This window comes from Drosophila elegans, unplaced genomic scaffold, assembly GCF_018152505.1.
Source record: "Drosophila elegans isolate 14027-0461.03 unplaced genomic scaffold, ASM1815250v1 contig_149, whole genome shotgun sequence".
NCBI lineage: Eukaryota > Metazoa > Arthropoda > Insecta > Diptera > Drosophilidae > Drosophila > Drosophila elegans.
Genome location: NW_024545513.1, coordinates 22,717,338 through 22,744,519, shown reverse-complemented (window position 1 = coordinate 22,744,519; position 27,182 = coordinate 22,717,338). Strand labels below are relative to the sequence as shown.

At 33.9% G+C, this 27,182-nt stretch overlaps 1 protein-coding gene across 10 annotated transcripts in view; it reads right to left on the bottom strand.

Annotated features, from left to right (window-relative positions):
* The window catches only part of LOC108135412 (ras GTPase-activating protein raskol), a 49,307-nt gene extending 22,268 nt beyond the window's left edge, over window positions 1–27,039 (bottom strand). For 4 of the 10 annotated variants that reach the window (XM_041710778.1, XM_017256114.2, XM_041710780.1 and 1 more), the window contains exons 1-4: window positions 26,337–27,039; window positions 15,243–15,355; window positions 14,973–14,999; window positions 14,212–14,404 (exon numbers count right to left, since the gene is read on the bottom strand). In XM_041710778.1, the coding sequence (XP_041566712.1) occupies window positions 14,212–14,404; window positions 14,973–14,999; window positions 15,243–15,355; window positions 26,337–26,415 (412 nt within the window). In that variant the 5' untranslated portion in view covers window positions 26,416–27,039. Of the gene's footprint in view, window positions 1–11,840; window positions 11,888–14,211; window positions 14,405–14,972; window positions 15,000–15,242; window positions 15,356–26,336 lie in introns of those variants that run through there. The other 6 variants (XM_041710779.1, XM_017256115.2, XM_017256118.2 and 3 more) reach the window with 3 other exon arrangements.
* Between the last annotated feature and the right edge of the window lie 143 nt (window positions 27,040–27,182).

Sequence of the window (27,182 nt, the reverse complement as noted above, 5' to 3'; positions counted from 1 at the left end):
CGACATATAGCAATGGTTAAATATTTCAGAATTATGGTTTAAATTTTATCAAAATCGGACGTCTATATCATATAGCTCCCTTAGAAATAATAAAAATATATAAAATAACTATCAAATAATTGAGCTGCAAATCATCATAGCTTCAATGTTTTTAAACATATACGAAAGTAAATCATAATTTTAATGTTTTCAAAAATGTTTAATTCTTGCAATAGCTGCAAGGGTATATGAACTTCGGCTTGCCGAAGTTTGCTTTCTTTCTTGTTTTGGATTGCTATTAAAATAATTTTCCATATCTGCTTTCAATTGCTGCGTGCCCGAAAAGAAAACTGGTTGCTAACCATCATATTTTTCTAGTTGATGTTTTTTGTGTGCGTGCTCCGGTGATAAACATAAATTTCGCCACAGACTTGACTATTTTTTCATTACTTTCTCCAACAGTAGCGACGACAGACACGCAGCAGCTGTTCTCTATCTACGTCTCGTTTTACTTCTACACGGCAAGAAAAAGTGTGTGGTAAAAATCAATTTTTTTAATTTTGAAGGTATAACTTAAAATATACTAGTTTTTATCTGTGAAGCGAAAAAGTATTATTTTGGTCCACCTTATAAAGATTTTGATCTTAAAATCTTTCTTTGAAAATAGTTGGTAACACATTTTTTCACTTTTAAAACACAATTTTTAGAATTAATTTTAACAAAGATATTCGTTTAAAAAAAGTTTCTATAAATATTCCATAAAAGACTACAATTTAAGAATTTGTAAAAATTTGTTTGTAAAGCCCAAATTTAATTTTTTTTAATTACAAAATTAAATTAAATATGATTAAAAAAATTATTAAAGCCATTCCCTCATTTAAGATTTTAATTTTTTGGTCCAATACAGATTTTAGACCATAAGAGAATCTAACATAATTTAGATTTTATTAACAGAGATTTTAAGGCATTATTGATTTTTAACTTTTATAGATTTTAAATGGATATATATATTAGTTTAGATTTTAAATCATTAGAAATTTAGATTGTAAATCATTAAATATTTCGAATCGTTTGGGATTTAAAGCTATTTCAGGTTTTAAACGTTTAGGGATTTCAAATCAATTGCGTCTTTAAATCATTATACATTTCAAATCATTGGCTTTAAATCATTATACATTTTAAATCATTGATTTGAAATCATTATATATTTGAAATATGAAAGTTCTCAAATGCGTATGATTTATCCGATCGATTCCCAAAACTAACCAACATATTTCAGTGTGTGTACGCTTTTATCTTTTTTATGCTTCTCTGGTTATTCGAGCGAAACGCCCACGTTGGCACCTGTAAGCCCAGAACGCCCCGCCCCTCCTTTGTCCACCTCTCATTTAAACGGAAGTGCAAGCCAATGGCCAGAAGTGCACAGAATTCGATATGCTATATGTGTGCGCGTTCGTTGGTTCCTACAATACAATATGGTCACATGACTCCTCCGGCGGCGGCTGATGTTTTTATATGGGAAAAAGAGAAAAACTCCAAACAAAAGCGGCAACTGCAACGGATGCGCCATATAAAGGCAGCATGCAACGCTTCAAGCTGAAAGCTCTTTTTCTCTATTTAATTTTGTTTGTATTTTTTTTTCTTTCAGTTTTTGCTGATTAATGCAACCGGCGTTGGCGTCACAATGTGTTTGCTTTATTTACGTTGTTTGGGTTTTTTTTTTCATTTTCAATTTCATTTTTTTATTTATTTGTATTTTTTTGGAGGCGTCCCGTCCGCATAATGAATAATTTGGCAGATATACATTTTTGCACGTCGACGGGAAGAGACACCGATGACGATGGAAATAACAACAGACACCCCAGCAACAACAAGCTCAAACATCGGCCAACAACGTCAATCCAATCATAGACTTTGCCCAGACTCAACTGATTACATATGCACGAGTGCAAGTACACACATAAATGTATCTCGAAAAGTACCTTTTTTTTTCAAAAGGGGGGGTAAGGTACACAGGTAGGGCCAGCCAGATGATAAGCCATCAACATCAAGAACAAAAGTGCGACCGAGAGTGAATGGAGCGCAATGGTGTAAAGAACAATAACACAAAGATCCGCTGGATGATGAATGATCTCGAGTCAAGGGTAAATCTCCCATTTCCTCTTTACTAAATCCCAAGAAATCAGATTAACGGTTTTGTAAAGCTTTCCCTTTTTTTATAATCAACACCTCGATTTTCCATGAACCTAAAAACCAAAGGGGGCATTTTTAATTACAAATTAATGAGAAGTTGTTTACTAATTTTTAAACTTATTCAAAAGTACTAATCTAAATTCCAATTTATTTAAATGATTTATATTTTAAAAAGACAAAGTAACTGAATCACCATTTTTTTTCGAAAATGAACACTATTTACTAACCTTTAAACAAACCTTGAATAAATGCATTGTGGTTGGTTTAAAGAACAAGGAGCGAATTAGTATAGTTTTATAAATTCAAACACCAAGACTTAAATGTTCTAATGGCATATATTTTACGCTTAAAAACACACTCAAGTTGCGAATATTTTTATGGCCCAAAGAAGAGCTCCCCATTCACTGGAATTCGCTCGTTCTTATTTCTTTTGGGCAACTTATGGTACCGACGACAACGACTAGAAAGAACCAAGGCCCGACACAACACACAATTGCGTGGAGGAGCCAAAGCTCATTAGGTTTACGGCTAATATATATTATAATGAGTATCGCTTTATAATAGGCACTCTGGTGGCTGCCCTCGTCGCGGGGACGTGGGAAACTTTCCATCTATTCATCTTTTGTCGCATAGAACAACGATGATCGCCATCGCTGGCAGAGCGACGTCGAAGTCAACGGCAAGCGCCAGCAGAGCGCAACCGGCGTTCGCACTTCGTAGTTAGTTATGCAAGCCAAAAAACACTCGCAAAAATATGTCACCCTTTTTTGAAATCGAAATAGTCTATTATTTATTAAATCATTGGATCCACATTTTTAAATACTTTAATGCAATTTAAAAGATTTATTGGCTTATTAATACGTATTGCATTTTTTTTAAGCTCTTTAACTTTGAGAACATTGTTTTTAATAAGATAGTCACTTATATTAAAAAAGTTTTTATATTATTTTTTAATATTGATTTTTTTTTTTTTGTTACTCTTTTTTATTTCTTAATACAAAAATAATTGAAAAAGTTTACTCAAAACTAAAATTTTCAAATATTTTGTATACATTCAATGGGCATTAGATATTGAAGGGATATTTACTGCTTTAATTTATACATATTGCAAAAAAATGGGCCTAAAATGTAAGTCGAAGTTTTCCGAGTGCCGGGTTCGTGGACAATGGGGCTGTGAAGCTATATTGGTATTAAATGAAAAAAGGGCCGTGGGCTCTGCACCGGTCCCTAGGTCATTTCCCTTTGCGGCAAAACAGTTGAGAGATCAGCAGCAAACACCAGACACAACAGCAACTACAGTAACAACTACATCAGTAACATCAACAGCAACAACAACAACAACGAAAAAAAAGGCAAAGATCTTAGATTTCTATTATGGCATTTCTTTCATTTTATTTTTTTTTTTTCGCATCTATGTAGCCCGCACTTCTACAACAATTCTTATTTTCCTTACTTTTCTTTTTTATTATTTTCATTTTACCCATTTTGCCCGGCAAACGGCGAATTGAAGTCGCGGCGTAATTGACGCTAGTGATGAGATCAAAATGGACCACAATGATTGCGGCGATAATTGCGACACAGACAGACAAACAAACATATATATTCTTTTTGAGCCACGCACAGAGGAATGATAAAATGCCAGGGAAAAGATGCAGCGATACGGAGGGTTCGAGTTCGTGTTCGGGGGGACTACGAGTACGCAGAAAAATCAACCGGCAATGAAAACAACGTAGCTTAAACTCAAAAAGCGGCGGAGAAATGCAACGACTTCTGAATGACCTTGCTGGAAAAAGTGACACAGGTGCGAATAATATAGTTTGCTAAGAAAGTATTCGTAATTTTATCTATTGATCTTAAAATTTTTTTTAATCGTGAAGCATTTTTTTTTTTATTTTAAAGTAATGTATTAAAATGTACGCCTAAACCTGTCTTAGAGAAACTGTTTAATATAAAATAAAAAGTACTGAATTACGAAAGGAAAATGCACATAAAGTGCAAAGCTGCACTTCTATTTTATTTGCTTGAAAAAAATTATAATTTTCATTGCTTAGCTGGATAGTATGTAAATCAAATATTCCCATTATGGGAATAGAAATGCGAACATGTCTTGAAAGTATTAAGATACAAATATGGCTGAAATTAAGGGTTTCTAATAATTTTGTAAACAACAGTATTGGGCTAGACCAAAATGGGTAGCTCCATAAAAAGATGTACCAAGAATAACGTCAAAGACAAGTGCTTGTACTTCTGCTTTTGGACAAGTGCATACTCTTTCTCCAAGCCCCTCCCCCCCTTCGCCTTCACCTTTCTCTGTAGTTGCTTTTCTCTACATATGGCCGAACGGGCGTGAGGTGATTTTCATAGGGGGCGGCGGCGGAAGGTGGTATTGCCTTTTGTGTGATTCATTCAGAACAATAACAATAATGATGATGATGATTATTGCAAACAACAACTAACTAAAGTATGGTGACCTGGTCAGGGAGGTGTTGAGGGGTCGAGAGGAGGGCGGGGGGGTGGTGTTGTGGTCGTTGATCCACAGTCAAATTAAATAACCAACCACAACGAAGTAACAACCAAAAAGTGAAATTGTTGTTGCTCTCGTCCGGTTGTCATTGAAGGCACGTTTTCGTATTTTCGACGGATATTCGCGGTTTCTTATTTGAAGTGATGATCATCAGACAAATAAAGTGGCCAGGGGTATGGGGTGTTCGTATAATCCCAAAGCGGAGAGTTCATGTAAGGCTACAATACAAATACGAATACAATACAATACGTGAGGGTGAACGCTTTTTATCGAAGACAATCTGGAAGACATCGAAACCAGTCAAGAAATTCTGCAAAAATCGTGGGAGAATCGAAGCCAAAGAAAAGTTCTAAGCCTTCCCAAGAGTTTAAGATTCTATACAAAAATGAACTCAATTGTGACTTTGATTCGATCTAGGTAATAATATCAGTTTCAAAATAGAGTTTTAAAAATATATATCGCTTGCATTGCATCTTAAGCAAAATTATCGAAATGTATATTACAACTTTCTATAAGTACTTATATTACATTTTAATTTATTTTTAACACGTTGATTATTTTGTATTGGAAATTGTATTAGTTTCTGGAAATTTTTTAGCGATCTAATTGCCGTAAATATGACCGCACTAGAGTTTCCCAGAGCTCAGCGATTATTTGTGCACTTACTAGTCGCGTTCTACTGTTTTATTTCCCCTGATGACTATAGAACTTTGTTACCGTTAGAACCCATCGTCATCAGCATGCGACTTCTGTTTGAGCCACTTTCCTTTCATAAAAAAAAAAAAATGCAGACATGTTAAGACGACGCAATTTTCACACGATGAACTTATGTTGTTGTAGGTTCCGTAGTAGCCCCACTTTGGCTCCTTCACCCCTCAAAATCTAGCCCCTCTTAAGTCCCCGATATCCGTGTCAACATGTGTTGTGTTGCATATTATGTAAATTATTTGCTGGGCCAGGAAAAAATAGGAGCAAACTCATTGTCTTTGTGCAGAGAAAAAAATTATTAACTTTCTTAGAACATTTTCCATAAATTTAACATTCAAATAAAAAAATATGTAAAATACTTTTCATTTTACAATATAAACTCTTGTATTAAAAGAGTAAAGAGTTTTATTTCAAACATATTAAAAAATATTTCTGAAATATAAAGAATACTTTAATACAAACATCAAAACGACGAATTTGTAACTTGCTTAATCATTTTGAATGGTCAAGATATAATGCAAAATTAAACATATTAAAATTTTTGATATAAAAAGAATACATTGAAAGATATATAAAAATATAAAGTAATACTATTCAATATATTTTTTCTGAGTGCCAGTTGTCTCCTCTCTCTTTCTCAACCCCCATTGCTGTCTCTTTCAGTGGCTAAGTAGCGCCCAATGGGGCCATCTCCAGCGGACAGGCCAACAACATTGTTGGCCATGTTGAAATACATAAAGCAATTTTAACTGTTTTAATGCTTTTTTCGGTCTACACCATGCAAGTGAGAAAAAAAAGGGCAAGGAAAGAGGGGTTTTGGGAGACCGATCTGCAGGCCTCATATTATTTCTGCCGGTTTCCATTTTAATAGCAGAACTGTGTGAACTTGTTGCTCGGCTTTTCTTTTATTTTTTTCCTTCAGTTTTGTTTAGTTGTTCATGCGATTATTTTTTCAATTTTTTTGGCTTGCTAAATTTAGAGTAAAGAGAGAGAGAGAGAGAGCGTTGGAGCTTTGGAAAACGAAAACTTGTGTATATTTTTGGAAATGATTTCAAACGCATCTCAAGGTGCGAAATAAACAAATTTCTCGCTCAATGTAAACAAATCAAGCGTACCGAAAAATTTCTGCTGTGCTCGCGTCAAAATATAAACAAAATTAGTTGAATTGGGTGGATCGTGTTTGCATGGAGCCACAGTAACAACAAATAATGAGAAGAAGTTCTCAAAAAGAAGGAAACGTGCACCGAGAAAAAGCATATAAAAATCACGTTTCGTAGATTCATTGCAAATTTGAGACATCATTGAAAATGTGTTATGAATCAAATGAATTTAATTATTATTTATTTAAAACGAGTTAAAAAGAGTTTTTTAATTTAATCAAAATAATTTAAATAACAAATATTGAAGTGTTTTGGACAGACACTTGCAGCTTGGTCAGGTCAAATAATAAATTGAATGACTATAATCTTTATTTAAGTAATTAAAGCATGATAGTTTGAAAAATATAATTATTATTTGAAATATTAATTATTTGACAATAAAAAAATCGATAAATGATTTAAAAAATAAGTTAAGTTAAAAATATTGAGGTAATAAGTAAGACAAAAAAAAGACAATATTGATTAAAAATAAATAAATTACTAAAATATTTTGTACCAATTCCTGTGATGGGCCAAACGAAAAATACCCAAAGCCCTGCTTATATTTTTATTTTCTGTGGTCCAAAAACCAAAGGGTTTTCGTTTTGGCCTTACTTCAGCCTTCAAATTAAGCGGAATGAGAATGATCCATCATCATCTGCTTTATCACTCATCCAGCACAACGATTAGGCCGCTGCCGCCACTTGATTATACAATCGAGTTAATTTGATGTTTTGCTGGCAGCAATTGCCACCACATCCATATGCCGTAGACCAAAGCATATCCCATATAGATCGGGGCGTGTCCCGGGCCACAGAAAAGCGGATGATTGTACATCCATCCCATACGTCTGTCTGTGCATTAGCCAGTGCGATGACGACATCTCTCAGATGTGTGGCAATCCGCGGACGGACAAGTGGAAGATACAGATACATTTCACAGACACAGCTACGGATACGCAAAATGCCGAGCGACCGACCAACCGACCAACCGACCAACCGACAGATAGATTTATGACATATATGAATTACTAACTGTGCCGCGCCGCTAATTGTTGCTGTTTTTTTTGCTGTAGTTTTAGTTATGACTCGAATTATTCAATTTTTAGCAGCCTCGAGAAATCAACAGAAACTTCAAAGCAACGGAAATGCAAAAACAAACCGCACTCATGTAGAGGAAAAGATAGGCGGTTGCGGGGCAGTGAAGTCGATAATAGGAGCTATAAAGCTCATTGAATACAAAATATTTACGAACTCTCTAAAATCTTGGTTTCGACAGTATAGTTTTGATTGAACAACAAGTTATGTTCTTGGTTTCTCAGAACTCCTAGGGTGCATAGTTTTCAAACTCTGCATATAATGTTGCCTTGCTTTTTTTTATTTTTTAATTGCAGTGCATTTTGAAAAGTCACTGCAGCCGAATCAAAACGTTGTGGCCAAAACCAACGCCAAAACCAGATAAAAACTGAAAAAACAATTTCCAAGCGTCCGACGCCCGTTGCAATGCATTTTAATTTGACTTTAACTATTTGCGCATACATACATAATTAACAGCAGCAACAGTAGATACACTTGACAAAATAAATCCATTTAATTTTCAACAATAAAAGAAATATATTGTAGGAACAAGGTTTAAAAATATATTTGTAAATCAAATTGATCTGCTTGTGTATAAAATCAAAAAATTACATCATATTTATCGGCTTGGGAATACAATAAATATAGCTTGAAGTCAGTTTAAAAAGCAATGCATTGAAAACCATGAACAAGAGAAGGCAGATCACATATTTTTAAGCACTTGCATTTATTAAATAATTGATCTTTGAAAATATTTATTTCTCCCTGTGCAACAGTGGCAACAAATGAAACAGCAGTTTGGCTTAACTGGTTGTTTTTTTTTTAAGTGGAAGGGGATCGCATTGTCTGGCAATTTCACCCGCAACAATGAGATATAGCGATATATATATGTGAGCATATCGTGGGCTAGGCCCGACAACTACAACTGCCAACAGCAGCTTGTTCGCAACAATAACTCAAAAAAAAGCTCTCCAATGTGACATGTGCCATAGTCTGCCCCCCGCCCCCTTTCAAACCCCCCTCGAAACCACCGCCCCTCTTTGCCATTCAAGCAATGCAAATACGATACTTTGTTTCCATGAACTCTGCCGAACAAACAGCCAAAATGGGGGGGAGAAAAAAACTGAGAAAAAACTGAGAAAAACTGAGAGAAAAAGCGAGAAAAATAAGAGGAAGATCAGCTGACAACAAAGCAAAGAGAAGGGCAAGCAAAAAACAAAACAAAAAATCGGAAACAAAACACTGAGATCTCAAACAATTACACACACAATTCCCTTGTTACAGTGCTTAACAAAAGATGATGGTCACAAATTTGATCGACTACTGAGAAATCCTCCTATGGTTATAAAAATGTTGTTGCCAACAAAAAAAAAGCTCCTATGGTTGGCCAACATTCAAATTGTAACAGTCGTTTCCCTATGTTACAAGATCCAATAAAATGATTAAAGTAAAGAAACTATGCAATGCTGAAAATATCGTAATATTTTTATGTTTTGTAGTTTACTATTCATTAATTTTAACAAGCCAAGAAGTTTTTCCAGTAAAATCAATTTAAATGTGAATTTGAAAGGAGATTTGAATATAATAAATTTACATTAATTTGGTAGTTATTATCTACTTTTAAATGTCAAGAACTAAAAAATAATTGAATATATACTTTAGACCATTTAATGATATTTTTTTATATTTTTATTTTCCATAACCTAATAACAATATAGCCGAAATATATTAGTTTTTGTGCCAAAACCCCTTGAAGTAAGTATTCCAAAAATTGGAATTCATTTCATACATTTTCTTGCCAGTTTTTATATGCTTAATTAACGGGTATCAATAAAATTGTATTGACAAGCTGTTAACCTCAAGCCAAAAGCAGTTTATTAATTTAGCAAACAGTAGATTTTTTTGACAGGCAACAATTGTTAGAAATTAAATAGACAGAGATATAATAAATAAAAAAAAAAAGAAACGGGTCTAGATGAATCAAAATGCAAGTGACGTGCTATTTTAAGAACGTTTTCACCAACTGCTGTTGCATTTGCAATTTTCGATGTTGCAGTTGCTGCTACGATTGTTGCTGCAGTTGTTCTTGGCTATGCATACTCCACATATAGTACGCTCAAGTAGATGCATGTATAAATAAAATGTGGGTCATGTGCATCAAATTATTTAATTGGTGTCAATTGACGTTGGATTTTTCTTTTCGCTTTTCGCTCGCTTGCTTTTCTTTTCTTTTATTTTATTTTATTTTCTTTACATTTCGTTTCGATTTCCGTTAAGCCGTTTAACTCGAATGTTGCTGTTGCAGCTGCAATTGCAGTTGTTGCTGTTGTGTCAATAAGCCAGGCTTAACACTTATGTGTGATTTGCATGGGCTTCGAAATTTTGATTGAGCGAAACTACACAGAGCAAATTGGACAAGCAAGTTGGTAAGCTGTTCGGCTAGGAATAACCGTCTATTTCATATTTTTAAAAGTTATTGAGAAAAACCTATATTTGTGGCTTATTAGTATTTTCTACTTTTCTTGCTACAAATGGTCATAATGTGAAAAAATGTGTAAAAATTAAATCATTTCGCTGATTTATTAATAAATAACAGTTACACCTGCCTATCTACTCGCTTTTTTCTGAGTGTAAAAGGTAGAATCAGCAAATATAAACCTGCCGTTATGTGTGTCAACGGCTTCTGATTGCAGCAATAACAACTGACAACAACTATTTAAATAAATAACATTCAAAAGAACCAGAAGCTCCCTTTAAAACCCGCCTGAAGAGCACCCCACCCCCGATTTGTCATGTTCCAAATTCTTCAATACCAAAAAAAAAACAGAAAAATAACAAAACAGACGTCGGCTAATCCGGATACGATTATGGCCGTAAACGGTTTACAGTAACCAAAAAATAACAAAAACAACGTGACTTTCCGGTATCCCTTAAATCGGTGTCAAGCGCTCATTTCCCTAATTTAGTTTGCATTTTTCTTTTCTTCTTGCTTCCTTTCTTTTTGCCTCAATTTGGTGTATTTTTTCTTGTTCACCAAAAACAAAAAAAAAAAAAACAATCGAAAACCGCCCATGAAACGCAAGCCGCATGCAAGGAAATGTGAAATTTGTAGACAGAAAATATACGATGAGGAAAAAATATTAAATTTACTGAAAATATTAGTATATAATATGGGAATTTAAAAGCATATATTATGTTTATGATTTTATTTAAAGATCATATTTTTTTATCCCATGCTCTTTAATATTGTTGTTTTTTTGTTTAAAATTTACCTAAAAATTTGGAAAATTATATTTAAAGTTTAACATTTATATCTGTTTAAGTTAACATTTTTACTCAGAAATGCCCAACTAAAGGTTAATATTTAAAGGTTTTAAATACCGGTCTCAACTTTTTTTTTACTAAACATATAATATTTTTCCATTTACACAATTTCATATAAAAATACCAAGCTTATTGTTTCAAATCATATGAATAAATTTCCCCTATTTTTACTTAAACATTTTTAAAAGGATTTTAAATAGTTTTAAATTTTTATCTGCATTGTTTTATCTTTTATATATGAATACCTAACAAGAAGATAAAATTTAATAGTTTTACAAATGCATTTAAAATTATTTTTTACTAAATTTCAAATAATAAATATCCAAAAATCCTAAAAATACGATATTATTATTATGAAATTTAATTTAAAATATGCAAAAAAGATCTTGAAAACATGAGAAATGTTTTCTGTGCAGCGATGTCTGGCTGCTTCTTTTGCTGAATTTATATAGCCAGATGATGATGATGAGCTATGTCAAAATGCGGGGGTGGGGTTTTTCTTGAAAAGGGGGTAGCGGGCGGGGGCTTTTGCACTCGCAAGTTTTGCTTTGTAGTTGCCCAGTTTTTTTGTATTATTTTTTTCGTACGATTTTCACATTCTGTTTGTTTTTGTTTGCATTTATTTTTAGAAAATTTTCGAATTCGCTACGCACACGCACAAATACAAGCACGGCCCGCATAGTTTTGCCATGTTTTCAGCCATTTTCCATGCTTGCTACTATACAATTTTCACTTGACAAAAAAAAATAATTAAAAAAAAACAGACGAACATATTGATTTTGCATATAATTTTAATTGGTTTTTAATGTTAAATTTTTCTTGATTTTGTTTAGTTGAGCCAAGCCAGGCCAGTAATTTAACTTTTAATTGCTAAATAATAACAATAAGACAACGAACCGAACGGAGCGATCTAAACCGCCTGCGCCGGAACTTAAAATCGACTGAAATCGACTTAAAACGACTGAGAAATCGCCAACAAACACGGAACGAATCGAATTGAAACGAAGCGAAACGCACTGAGAAAAACATGCGCAACCGCAACTTCACTGGCTCCCTCTTTCATTTACTCTCGCCAGCTTACAGTGGGCTGAGAAAGGTAATTTGTTGGCCAAAAAAAATTGACCCAACAAAAAAGTTTATTTGTTTTGGTTACATCTTAACATCTTCATCATCAAACGTTAAAAAGACTTTAGATATTTTATATTTTTTAATTTTAAAATTCTTTATGAGGACGTTACGGTACTTGGGTCCTGCACGAAACCCAATCTGATATGTTTTCTCTATGTATTTAAGTTGTCGTTGAAATGATATGAGGGATGCAGCATACTTAGGGCAGCATAAGACTTCTAAAACTGCAACTTTTTCAAATTTCGAAAACTGAAGTTTTTAAAGGAATCACATAATTTATTGAGTTAACCGGAAATCACTCCTAGAAAAAAGTAACCAATAGCGAAAAAAGCCGCTTACTTAAGGTTTTTGTCTATATTTAAGAAAGCTAAATTATATTTGTACTTGTTATGATAATCAATTCGAAAGGTTTCTTTTTATTAGATTTATTTATACTTTTTACTTAATATTATGATTTTCAATAAAGTTTTTTGAAATGTAGGCAAAAATTAGCTTAGTGAATAATATACTCTCATACTTATGCTATAATATTTTCGCAAAAAAAAGAACTTTTTGCCCAAAACACGTGTTTGCTGGCCCAGTGTGCAACCGTGAGGTGAGAGCTCCATTGATGAAACGTTTGGGAAGGTGAAACAAACAGAGAACAAGGGAAGATGAAGAAGAGGAAGAACAGGGGAAAGAAGAAGAGAAAAAGAAAGAGGAAGTAATGGGAAAAGGGGGAATGGAAATCATGCAAATGCATGGGAGATATTCAGAATGAGAGCCAAGAAAGCAGTAAAGCTATTTTTTTTTTAAATGTATATGTATTTATTATACTATTATGCTGTTTACGACTTATAATAAATAATTATTAATTACAAATAATTTATTTCTTGATTAATTTGATTAAGTAATTTATGTAAATGTGTGCAAAATTTATCTCGCAATGACAATCAAATATTGTTTTCAAGAGATGATAAGAATTCACAGCAGCACATCGATACTCGGAAAAATTATAATTGGTGACAGTTACTAAAACAATTTCAAAAATGGATTTTTAAATTTATGAGCCAGAATATTTTTTAAGATATGAATAGATACTATTAAGACTATATCAAGTAAGAACTACAATGACTGAAAATATATTATAATAATTTTGATACATATGTATATGTTTGTGGTTCCGATGTGGTGTTTTTAAAAACTTCACAAAGATTTTCGGTTTTCCGTTATTGCTTTCAAGAATGATAGCAATGAAATATGCTTTTTTTAGTTCATAGTTTAAGTAATGTTTTATATTAATGGGAGCACTGACAATTTCATAGCATATTTTTAGACGCTGAAAATAAATTCATATATATATTTGAAGATTTGAAGACATCTTGCAATAAAGCAATAAAACCGAAATGATCTCGGCATCGACGGAAGTGTCGGCTGGACGGACGGCACCTTCCACATGGGCTCAAAACCACCCACTCCATCCACCCCAAGCCGCCTCCCGTTCGCTATTGTGCCTAATGCTCCGGCATGCGTGACGACAGCGGCGACGGCGGTACAAACAAATTTCCTGACTACTCACACACAGAATTAAAAAAAATAAAATAAAACCCGAGACACAGATACACACACCTTTTGATACGATCGAAAAGTGTTACGGACCTACAGCAAAACACAAAACTAAAAACTAAAAAAAAAACTGCAATTAGTGATGAGCACTGATGAGCTCGCTTGCCGGTCAAATGCAATTAAAGCGCCGCTTGACCACACCAACAAAATCAAATTCACCTGACGTGAAGCCGTATTACATAACACTCGCATGAGGGATATATACCAATATCAGGGGAAGCGGAGAAATCACTTCCTTCCGAATTTAAGCGGAGTCGTTTGGGAAATCTTTGTTGGCTGGTGCTTAATTTCTTGGATATTGTCAACAGATTGGAACGCAGAAATTGTCAAATAAAATCAATCTCGGTTCAGAATGTTTTCCACTAACAACAATTAAATTTTAATCACTTTCCATTTTTTTTGTATATTTAAGGTATTTATAATTTTAGAGAACCAAGAGTAATACTTTTTTAAACACTATACATACATATACACTAAGTTTTGCAAAACAACACAAACAATTTTGTATATAGTTCAAAATCCCGTTCACACTTACCTAGTTCACTGTAAAGCGTCGTATTCAGCACGATGTCGTTTATGCCGCTCATCCCGCCGCTCCCGCCCACACACGAATCGGAGTCCTCATTTTCCTCTGCCAAGGTCGGCGGTCCGTCCCACAAAGCCTTCGCTGGCCGTCGAACACGGTCCAAACGAACTCGTGGAATGTCCTCGTAGCACACATCACCCCGCTGAAGATCAAGAATGGCAGATATTAAATAAATTACATAGTGTTAGGGAAATAAAAAAATAAAAGACACTAAACCGTTTACGTTTCAACCACAAAGATTATATTTCACTCTATTGCTGTTGTGCAATTTTAAGGAAAATATTGACTTCTTTAAAAAATGTAAAACTTTAAACTAACTATTTTTAGTGCTACTCAATCCTTTATTGCAGTTAAATTAAATTAAAATAAAACATATGAGTTCTGAACTTTAATTATTGGTTTAAATTTAAAAAAGCTTGTGAAATGGGCAAGAAATTGTACCCCAAAGTTTTCTTTTCGTGTTTTATTTATATTTTAAAATATCTTTTTGTGCAATGTTAAATTTGAATTAGGGTTTTCTTTCTTAAGTTAGTCCCAAATTTAGGCCTTAAAAAAATATTTTTTTTAATTTTCTTTCAGTAACAATAAAATTTTCCTGTGGAAGAAGTGAAATAGAATCAACGCTAATAAATTATGTAAAATCGGAAACGGTCACGTGCCGGTTCGATTATGGGGGAATCTCCAGTTCCGCCTCGCATTACACTACCCACCTCCTTTTTGGGCGTGGCCGGGAATATCTACAGGTTAGTAGAACGATAGTAGTAGTAGTAGTAGCGGTTTGTTTACATCCATTTTTGTTAGCGATAGTGTGCAATGGTAAGAGACAGGGATAGATATACACAGACGAAAATACAAAGCCAATGAACTTGATATGTTTACAGTTACGAACAAGTACGTGTGGATTTTACAGGGTGTGTGTGGGTGTGTGTTAGTTGCTAAATTCCAATACATATACTATGGATATATCTGCGATTTCTCACCGATATCTCCTCGCTGCAGTAGGCGGTGAAATTCTGATCGTCCTGCTGCAGGACGCAATAAAATGGTCCCCAGGGAAGTGTCTTGTTCAGGCGAGTTAATTCTCCCTCGGGTTCTGTAAAAAAATCAATTACAAATATAATTTTTATTTTTAAAAATATATACAAAACATTTATATTAACAGAAAATATAATGTACTTAATATGTTAGGTTCCCCATAAAATTTTAAAACAATATAGCACTACTAAAAACTAAAATAAAATAATAAACATTAAAATTGTTTAAAATAAAATGCAATATCACTAGGTGGCGACCTCTGTCGGCGAACGTTCATAGCTGTTTGGAAAAATATTTGCCTACTTTTAGGCTTAGTTTTGAAGCCCAATGTAAAATGCATGTCAAATGCTTCAGTTCTTGACATGAACAAGTAGATCTTCAAATAACTTACTAATCTACATGTAGGATACAAGATCACAGATCCCCAAACTTGATTAAAAAAAAGCACAGATAACTGCAAAAGCAGTTTGAAAATACAACAAAAAAAATTAAAATTGCACAAAGCCAAACGTCATGTAGATGCCATGTAATTGGGGTAAAAACATTTTTGAAAATGTGGCGCATGCGTGTTTCTAATTAAGCAGCAGCAACTGGATAAGATTATTTATTTATGCATCTGCAATCGCAACTGCGGTTCCAATTGGAACTTTGGACTGCAATGCCGTTTCTAATGTGCAAATGATGTGCATTAGAATTTACCTGAGGGGTGGGGTGGGGAGGGAGGAGTTAAGTGGAAGATAAAGTAGCTCCTAAAAAAAAACAACAATGAGAATTGCTTAGCCAAGTTGAACCGCATTGTGATTCAATGCCTGTTTTTTTCTCAGTTTTCAGCTTGCGTGTTCTCAAAGTTCGTTTCACTCAGTTTGCGTCTTCTTCATGCTTTCTCCTTCTTTCTTTTTCTACTCTTTTTTTGCCTCTATGAGATAACAATGTGAGGCAGCTACAAAAATGATTTTAATTTGAAGTTGTGCTTGATGGAGATGAGTGCGTGACACTCGTAAAAATATTTATATCTTTAAGCACAAAAGTTTTTCAAATTTGAAAAATTGTATATCTTCTTATAATGTTTGCTATTAATTTATTAAGACTTAAATAAAATACATTTAAATCAAATATGAAATATTTGAAATCTAGTAGTTAGTTAATTAGTAAGTTAAAATATTTTAATATTAATTTGTCCACTAAATATGTATTGTATTTAGTAGTATGATTCTATATATTTAAATATTAAATTAGCTTTAATCTTTTTTACCCTAACCACACTCGATATAAGAATGTTAACATATATCTATCATCTCTAAGGAATGCACAATAATTTACATCATATTTTATTCTTCTCTATTTAGTTTTCTGAACACTGAAGCTTTAAAAGCTGTAAATTTTAGAAGCAGACAATAAAATAGATTTCTATAATTATTAACTGAAAATATAGAATCTTATTTTGAAAAGTTTTATACAAAAATTAGGAAACACAGTTTTATACGTATAAAATTGAATCTTTTAGCTTATCAATTTTTTTCTGATATAGTGTATTTTTTTTCAGAGTGTTTAAAGCCTGACTTCTTTGAGCTCTCCGCTATTTTCCTATTTAAGCAGCGAATTATTTTACATACATACATATGTACATTCGAGCGAGCGTATTTTTCAAGTCCGGCGCCGTCTGCACATTTAACATAAATATTGTAAGTAATTGTGAAGACAGCAACAACATGAGAAACAACAACTGCAATAGCAAGTGAAGCGATGACGTCGAAGCATCAGAAAGAGATAGAGCGACGGGTAGAAAGAAAGAGAGGGTTCGAAAATGAAGTCGTTGCTCAGCAAGTTTGCGTTAATTTTTTTATTCTTTTTTTTTAACGTTCGTTGGCCGTTTGTTTCTTTATAATAAATTTTCTCATTTTTTCCACATTTTTTTTTTTGTTTTTGCATAAGAATTTCTCGCTTTTTGAGTTCTCGAGTTCAATGCACTGTGTCAGCGATTTTTCTTTTTGCACATGGCCACAGGTGGCGAAGAGGGGCGACAATGGGTTTAGGGGGGGTTTTTAAGGGGCAAGCGGAGATTTGCGGTTGCTCAATGGACAAACGCACACAAACTCTGGCCATCAGCTGGCATCTGAGCGTGGAAAACATGGAAAAACAAGTGTTTTTGGTTTTTTCCCCTCCATCAGTTATGTTTCCCCCTCAATAACTCTGCACTAAAAAAATATATTTGTCCTCAAACTTATGAAATCCAAGACTAACATAAATGTATATAAATGACTTATGTAAAAAGCATTTCTTATCTTTGAATATCACATTTCTAACAATTTATTTATTAAAATAATAAATCAAATTTTAACACTTTCTATTGATTCTTAAGTAAAAATATATCAGAAATAAATAAAGAGTTTTTAATAGTCTTATTTTCTCTTCTCTTGTCACCTTTGAGATCAAAAGCATTAAAGGCCAACTTAGTTGAATGGTAAAATCAAAAAATCAAAAACGTATTTACACCTTTTGCGAAAAATCCCAAATGAGAATTCAGAGTGTGTGCAGAGGTCTTTTGTACTTGAACTTTATATGAGATGTTCTTCTTGTTTGTTTTTGGCGCGTATTCGAACAATCTGTGAATTATCTTAGCACCGCAGTGCATTTCCCTGTGGCATGAACATATATATGTGTTCATGTGACCGTCAGGGAGCTACAGAGATAAGATACAAACGACAGATTCAATTCCACGTAAACCTCTTCTCGCCATGAATGTCGAACACACAGTTCTCAAGATAAACAGTACATTTCAAATCTATTATAAATTCCATATAATTAGGGAAATAATTTACAGAATAATATCAGAGATAGATATGGGAAAACTTTTAAACTAAATTAATATGACAGTCAACTATTCGTGCAAAGTTTAATTCGGATATTATTCAATAATTGTACACAATAAGGCAAAATATAAAAATGAATAAATTTGCAGAAAATTAATAATATCAGTTTTTTAATGTACAATTTGCGTAGGAATTTCCACATTTAATATTCAAAAACAAGTTTAAAGTTCAAGATTCAATTAATCATTAATAAGTCAAATTATCAATTCCGCCTCACGAATGAATAAATATTTTGTTTTGGGGCTTTTTAAATAAGTATTTGAAATAATGACTGGTTTATAAATTATTATTTTTAATCTTTTTTATTATATTATAAATTACAAATGCTTCCACTTGGTGTTTTTTCGAATAGAAAATAATAGATAATTGATATATAATCATTTATGAATCATATTATTTTATCATTATATTAGTCACAAATTACCAAAACAAATTAATAAATAAAACTAAGTAAAACAATAAGCAAATTCAACTTGCTTATATTTTGTAAGCGGATACATTTATACTTTTAGATTCAACTATGACTCAAAAAATAAAAAATGAGTCAAATTTTAGAGTTATTTTGTTAACATTTTTAAAAAAAAAGAAAAGTTTTAAATGAAAAAAAATTAGGTTGGTTTTGTTATAAACAAGTAAATAATTAGTTTATCAAATAAACCTTTATGTTTCCAATCAAAATCTATTAATTAAGCCTTCATCACCTATCAAACAATCATTATCCATTTTCTTTAGCCTATAACTGGCTTCGAAACGTAGTTTTTAATTTTCCAATTAAGTAAATTAAGTAACGATAGTGTTCCCGCACCGAAACGCACTGTATTGTTTAACAAGAATGGTACGTAAATTAAAATTATCTCATTACCATGCCGACCTCTTCTCACATCATCCAGCTGTATTTTTCTTTTCATTTCGTTATCACGGCGCATAAATTAATGACATCATCGGAAATCTTGAATAATTCCCACTATTTGTGCTGTGCGTTTTTTTTTCCATTCAGCTATCGGAATTCGGATTGATTCACATTTTTTTCTGCTTAGCCAAAGGAAAAAACGCATCCCACAAAATTGAATTATTAAATGTTAAGGCGCAACGAAAAGACATTGCCAATTAAAACTAATTTAAAATAATTTATGCTCTGCGTCATCTGTGCGTTTGTGAGGGTGGCTGGAGGGGGGTGGGGTTCAGTAGTGGTGTTGGTGTTCGAGGGGTAAAAATTAAAAGGGGGAGGTGTTGAGTGAGGAGGGAAATTATAGGCAGGGGGTGTCCGATTGGGTGGGGAAAACAAGATGTTTCCCTTGTCCATTGTCGCCAGCTAAACCACAAGAAGGAAATGTGTTTTCATGCGGTTGGCGTTTTGTTCGGCCACTCAAACAAATGGGGGCGTGGCAGCACGCCTTTCAACCACATTCAGAGAAAATTGAACTAACTTGTTCTAAAAATGTACTTATAATATATATTATGATTTTTCCAAGATTGTCTTGTTTATAGATGCTTTTCAAGCATCTTTCTTTTACAAATTAAAAAAAAAACTTTTTAAACAAACATATAATACTAACTTACCAAAATTGCTCCCAAAACCAAAAACTTCATATTAAACAAACCGCCCAACATTTTTGTGCCGTTTTTGATATGATCATGTTAAATTGAAATACACTATTATTCTTGAATTTGATGAAATTCCAATTTTGAATTGTAGCCTTTACAATTAAAGATTTTAGAGTAATGGATTTTAGGCTTAGGAAAGTTACCTAAAATGTGCAGATAAATTGAGCCTTAAATTTGGGGTAAAATTCAGATAAAAATGTTTGGGTATTTTTTTTTTAGTGCTGCGTTTATGTTATAGCTTCCGCATGTTGCAGCTGTCCCAAATCATCTTCAGCTCCCTCCTGCCCTGCCCCCTAAGCAACATGTTGCATTTTGGGCGGTGACCCGCCCGACCCAGATGCATATATAAATATATATACATATATATCCGTGTTATATGCCCAGACATCTGTATATATAGACAAGCACGCAATCCCGACACAAATCGTTGCGTAAACGAACGAACAAACGCATTTAATTAGGTTTATGGGAAATATGCGAAACGTTCGAAAAATCAACACAAACAAACGGACAAAAAAAAAAAAAAAAAAAAAAAAACCGGAGACTGAAATCTAACAAACCAACACGGGCTGTTCCACTTTTTACCCCTCCTTTAAAACCAGACAATGCAGAATTATAGCATAACTTGGATTTCGCATCATGTAATAGCAGCGACCTGCTTGCATTTGATTTGTCAATTCATTTATAGATTTTTTTTTCTTTCGACTTTTTCCCAGTCTTACGACTTCTTCTCTCCCACATTGTTGTGGCTTTTATTTACTTTTCGTTGATATATGACAAAGGGAAGCGCAGGTCTTTGAGTCTGTGACCGTCGCCAATGTTTGCTTAGATTTAGTCTATTTTCTTGTATTTTGTCGGATACACACACACGATCTTCTTTTTTGGGCTCTTTTGATAGATTTGATTTAGTGCAAGTTCCGACTTTAATTTCATTTGGGAAAGAAAAAGAACAATTCATTTTTTATCTTGCATTTAGAAGATTATGGATATTTATTTCCATCATTACTAAAATTATTTTTTTGTAAAAAAATAAACAATATTAATTCAATAAATTCCAAAGACGTTATCTTTAGACTACATTATTACAATATTCCCTTGGTAAGCTTTAATTTTCGCGACTTCTTGTTTGGTAATTTTGTTAATTTGATACCTGATTTCTGAGAAAAAAAAATGAAGTAAATGTATACGCTAAGCAATCGCCGACTGCAGCGATTTGAAACACTATGAGATCTAAATAAAAATCATAGCGACACTTTGCGAATTGTTTAGGCGAATTCTTCGCATGTTATTTGTTTTTTTTTATTTGGCTTTTGTTTGGCTTTTGCATACGCAGCCCAGTGCAAATGTGTTTACATTTCGCTCGGATTTATTTTGATATGATTCGTATGGGGAAAACAAGTGTATTGGCACCCCAAATATAATTCAATCCCCTGGGAATGGGAATTTCGATGAGTTCCATCTGGACAATCGTTTTTTCGGTATTTGCCTTTTGTTTTTCTAAACATACATATATAGTTAAACAAACGGGTTTTCTTTCACTGAAGTTTCCCTTTTGTTTTAGCGGCGGCAAAGTGTTAATCTGTTCGAGTTCGATTTGCTAAAAGCCCAACAGAAAAACAAATAACAAAAAAAAAGCCGGCTTTGGACCCCCAAAAACACTCGGTGGAAGACTCAAGACTCAGGTGGTGTTGCTGCTTGGACATAGAGGAAAAAGTGAATTTTTTCATAGAAAGTTGTTGGGCAACATTTGCAGCGGCGACAGCGAACGCATTCGATACTTGAAAATAGAAAATTATAGTAGGCTCTCCCCCCCCCCGCTACAGTCCGTCTCTTTCTGCCTTTCTGTCTTCCTGCCTCCGTCTCTTTCCCTCTCTCTCTCTCTCTCACCTGGGACAGGTGATCCCAGCCAGTCGTTTCGACCATGTTTCACTTTCTAGCAGATGCAGTGGGTCAAGCTCGCAGTCGGCAGATCCCAGCCAGATAATGGACGGATTGCAATTGGAAAGGTTTTCCTCAAACGAAAGTTTGCCAGGGATCATTGAACTTGAACCAGCGAGATTTAGTTAATTTGCAATGGCTAATTGGGTATGAGCTTTTCCTTTATTTTATTTTATTTTATTTTATTTTATTTTATGTTATTAATCTTTTCAAGCTAAAATAAAATATGTGTATAATTGATAGTTTAATTTTATAAACCTCTAAGCAACCGTAGGTATAAAGAAATTTTCAAAAAATGTAATATATGTGGCTTAAAATCTAGAAACTTCGAGATACATTTGTAGCTGAAACCTGCGGTTAAAGAGTAAGCAGGTGGTGGCGCTTTAACCCATAAAAATCGAATCGCACAACAACAAAGAGTGCAATGCCAAAAAGTGTGTCAAAGCGACAAAAGCTTTCGGCCAAGTTAATGACGCCATCATCTCGACACTCGACTGTCGCTCCGCCGTTTATCGTTCTTCTCCACCGTCATGTCTTGGCCACTCCTCCTCCAGTCTTCAGTCTTGAGTCTTCTGTCCCCAGTTTTCAGTTTTCAGTTGTGGCCCGCCTTTAAGCCCAGTCGATTTCTCCTCTTCTCGCCGTCTTCCTTTTAACGCTTTTGGCATGGGCCTGCTGGTGTTTTTGTACGCAAACGGCCTCATAACCAATTTCTAAACGCCAATGCCCAAAGAACCAAACCAAACAGGCCAAGAAGCAGAGTTGGACATGGCCAAGTGACATGCAAAGCGAAAGCCAAGAGGGGTTAACAGGGTACAGTGCAAACTCTCTTTAAGGGAAGCTTCAAGGAAAATAGGTCAATTATTTTATTATCTGTCTTTTTATATTATGTTGTTGCAAGGCTTCATTTCTCTTTCGTATAGTAAGTTAAAATTAGTTTTTAAATTTAGAAAACGTATGGAATTAAGCAGTTTAAAATCTACCATCGAATCGAAAAAAGGTCAAAAATGATCTTTAAATATATTAAATAAAACAAACATATATATAAATTTAAACAAAAAATCTTTTTAATAAGAAAGTTTGCAATTCTCATAAAAATGTTACAAATTTACGCATGATATTGAAATATTTATAAATAATGTTTTACAACAAAAGGTAAGCATATTTGCTTCCAACAATTATAAGAATTGGAATACAATTTTTTCTAGGTATTCCTTAAGACACCATAGCCGTTGTTTACTGTGCCAACTAACAACCGACCAAATAAAAAGGCAACTACAACGCGAAACATGACAGAAATGATGTCAAGCCAGCGGGCAACACGAAAGAACAACACAAGCCACAAAAAAAAAAATAACAGGAACAACCATATGGATCGAACTTCTACGATTTGTTCTCAACTCATAATACACAGCCAGAAAATGACAGTTAATGTGATATATTTGATCAGAAGTGTGTGTACAAAGACATGTTACGGCAAAGCTACATTTGTAACTTATTATTCATCAGCTTGTTGTCAACATATTTGCTTTAAAATAAACGTATTTGTTTTTCATAATATACAAAATTTATTTATTATTATACAATTGGATAAGTTACTTATGTTATTTATTTAAAGCAATTATTTATTTTGTCAGATTAGAAATCTCTTGGAGAAAATGAAAAAGGTGTAATGTTTTTCGGTTTTAGCACCCCTTTAATATAAGTAACAACTTTGTATCTTTCGTTATGTATTTTTATCAAATAAATATGTACGATCTTGCTTATTAAAAAACAAATCCGTTTTATTTAGCAGGTGATATTTTTGGTTGTGCATGTGTTTATTCAGTATCTGTGTGTTTGCTGGCCAGCTGAGTTTTGTATGTGGGCTAAAAGCAGTGCAGGAAAACAACAAAAGACCAAGCGACATGGACAAAGGCAAAGACGCAGCGAAAGGTTACCATAGAATGCCATCAATGACCTTGACACACCAACCAGCACGCACACACCAAAACCATAGTATTCACCTGGAAATAAACACACCTTCCTTCCGCTGCGGGCAAATAACCGTAACAAAAAAAGGTAAGGGTAAAGAAAAAAAAAAATAAATGAAAAATAAAGCAAATGAGGCAAACTAACGAAATCCGAAAACGGCAATAAGAGAAGTTGTCTTCAAGGCGAAGGTAGCCTTTTTTCTGTTTTTGTTTTTTCTTGCCACTTATCGCGATCATGGGAGTGTGTGAGTGTTACCAATTTTTTTTGTTGTACGTGCCCCTTCAATGCTCAATGCTAATCCATAAACTCATACACATATGTGCCACAGGCGACAAAGAGAGGAACCTAGTTTAATATGTAGCTTTAATTGTTACCCAAGTAAAACACGTAATGTTCTGAGGAGAACCCTAACCAATTTAACTATTTTTGAAAGTTATCTACACATTCTTTTTAAGCTTCTCCATTCATTAAATCATTCTCTTTCAAAACCTTTTCCCTTCTGTCTTTGATACAAGTCTCAAAAGCGGTTATGGCCATAAAAGCGTAATGTATTTTTAAACGATTTTCAAGAACCATCTGAGGACGTAGTTAGCCACTTTAACTTCGCCACTTTGGTCGCCTGCACATCGATGAACGACCCTGCGCAGGGGCTTTATTGTCTATTTGGCTGGGTATTTGCAGTGTGTGTGTGTGTGTTTTAGTGTTTTTACCTTTTCCGAGGGACGTACGACCAACCCCTCACTAAAACAACAACAACAACGATGAGCAGCGACAACCTGCGACAGGTAAAATGTGAGATAACGGGGAAAAACGCTCGACGGCAAACATGAACCTGCCCGAAAATGTGGAAAGGCATTTTTCCCATGCTTAGGAATTTGCACAGGTGACACGAAGATACTTAAGTCAAGAGAGCGCATCCCACATCCCACAGTCCACATCAAACATCCCATATCCCACATCCGCAACCGTTTCCACATCCGCATCCGCCGATGGGCTCCCCCTTCCCCTTCCCCTTCCCCTCGCCCCGTTGCCATTTCCCCGTCTCTTAACCTCCGGTTAAAATCCACAGATGAACCTCCCATAACTGTCACATTAAAAACTCGACTTATAGACACTTGTTTACCATTTTTATGCACTTTTAAAAAGGTGTTAAATTTATAGCCAAGTGAAAAACAATTCGAGTCGGTCACTTGGTTTGACTTTGGTTTTTGTCGCACTCCGAAAACATTGTTTTCCATTAAAAGTTAAATGGGTTTGTTTGGATTAATGAAAGTATGTACAAAAGAGGTGAGGTTTTATGTTTATAAATTGCTAACCGTTTCTGATTTCTAATAATTGTCTCTACATTTCTAAGTACAATAAAATACCTAGCCAAACAAAAATGTACAAGCATAAGAAAAATGGTCATCTGTTTAATACATTGTACTTTAAACTAAGCAAATTTATTTATAACTGTTAACGTCAATGATTAAATCTAATAAGTTACTCGAAATTAAAGATACTCAAAACAAAACAGTAAATTAGCTAGGTAACTGTTTTTTGGTTCCGATTAGAAAATACATTTGTTTTTCGGCGGTACCATTATTTGCCTTCATATGTTTTTTCCCTTATCTGTATACAACCATTTCCACTTTAAGTTATTTTATTCGATTCAGGAATTTTGCTTTGTTTTGCTTTTTAGAAAACATACCAAGCTCGTTTTAGAAAACATTCTCTGACACGACATAAGTTAAATTTGAATATTAATATTGGGTGTTGCATCTTTTATTTTATTTTTACAATTTAAGCATTTTTTCGGACTGTTGGCCGGTTTCTTAAATATCAATCGGAAAAATCATCCTTGTTTCCCTATATCTACTCTCAGATCATTTTAACACTTTTATCATAACTTTATAAATGCCCAAATTAGGAGCAGTCAGCATAGTTGTATGAGTTTTTTTTTGTTCAATAAAAATTAAATGACCACGTATATCCGTTAACTGCCCATATTGACTAATCGACATTTGTTTTTCAACACAGTTAGATGTTGTTTTATGGACCCCGATTGCTGATTAACCCTTATTACGCTATATTGTTTTATAGTATCGGATAGAGGATATCCTACGGCTCCCAATTGACTAATATGGACATTTTTTTATTAAAACTCTTTATATTGTCGAATTGTGATCATTCACTTTATTTTTGATTGGGGTATTACTTTGGAACATTTTCCGAAAAATCAGAAAATATGCATTATTCTAAATATATTGGCCTAATTTTCATTAATTTGAAGATTCAAAAATAAAGATTGTATTGGGTTTCTTACAATTCGGACGACTATATCCTAAAGCTGACCGTAATGATTAACCATTAATGTTTTTATTGATTGCGGTTTATAACTTTCAACAAATCTGAGGACTTCATTCTGTTACTGTAACATAATAACCTACACATATTTAAAAATCATAGAAGTACCTTTATTAAATTAAATATATGAATATTATATCAATATGAAAGATACAAAAACCTAGAAGACATTAGAACTCCGATTTTGTTTCGTCAAAAGTAAGGAGTTGTTATACTTTTGGTACTGCGATGGAGCCCCTATACTAAGCTAATTTGGGGTATTATTTTTGGAAAGATTTGAATATACATAAAAGGTAAGCTCCCACTCACCGCAGACGTCCAGCCATCCTTCGATTCGGCTGGGGTAGGAAATCGCTGAGGCCCGGCTTAGATAAGTTCGTCGTCCCATTTTGTGGGGGTGGTAATTTTGGATGGATGCTGGGCTCTCTCTTTTCCTTCCTCTCTCCTCCCCGCTGGTTCTCTATCCTTTTGCTCTCTCACTTATCGTTTAGCTTATCGACTCGTTGAGTTATTGTTGTTGTTGTCGTTGCTGGGTTAATTTGAATATTGATTTTGTTTGTTCTTGCTATTGTTGCTTTGTTTTTATTGCACTTGTGCCTTATGGCAGTTTTGGGGGTTATTGTAAAACAAAAGATTAAAGCTAAACAAATAAAAATCCGAGATTTGTAGAGATTTCAAGAGCAGGTTGCCGCCGTTGTTGTTGCTGTTGTTATTTGATTTTTAACGATTCCAATTCCGCTCTTTGTTTTAATCTCCATCTTTCCCGTGTCTCTCTTCACTTGATTTTTGATGTTTTTACTGTTTTTTTTTGTTTTTATTCGTAACAGCTGAGTGGCATTTTTGCGGTACCTCTTTTATGCTCTCCAACTTATTATTGTTGTTGTTATCACCAGAAACCAGAAACTTTATTTTGCACTTGTATGCGTGTGGTGTAGATTTTATTTTGGTGTATCGTATTATTTTTAAATCACGACTCCGCCAACAACAAAAAATCAAGCATGTGCATGTTTTGGCTTTGTTTGTGTGTGCTCGCTCCAGAAAATGAACCTTGTTGTTGCCGCTTTTTTTTTGGAGGTGACACTCTCCCACACAACACTCAAAAAAAATACACAATTAAAATAAATGTCTTCGGATCGGATCGAATAAAATTTCAAA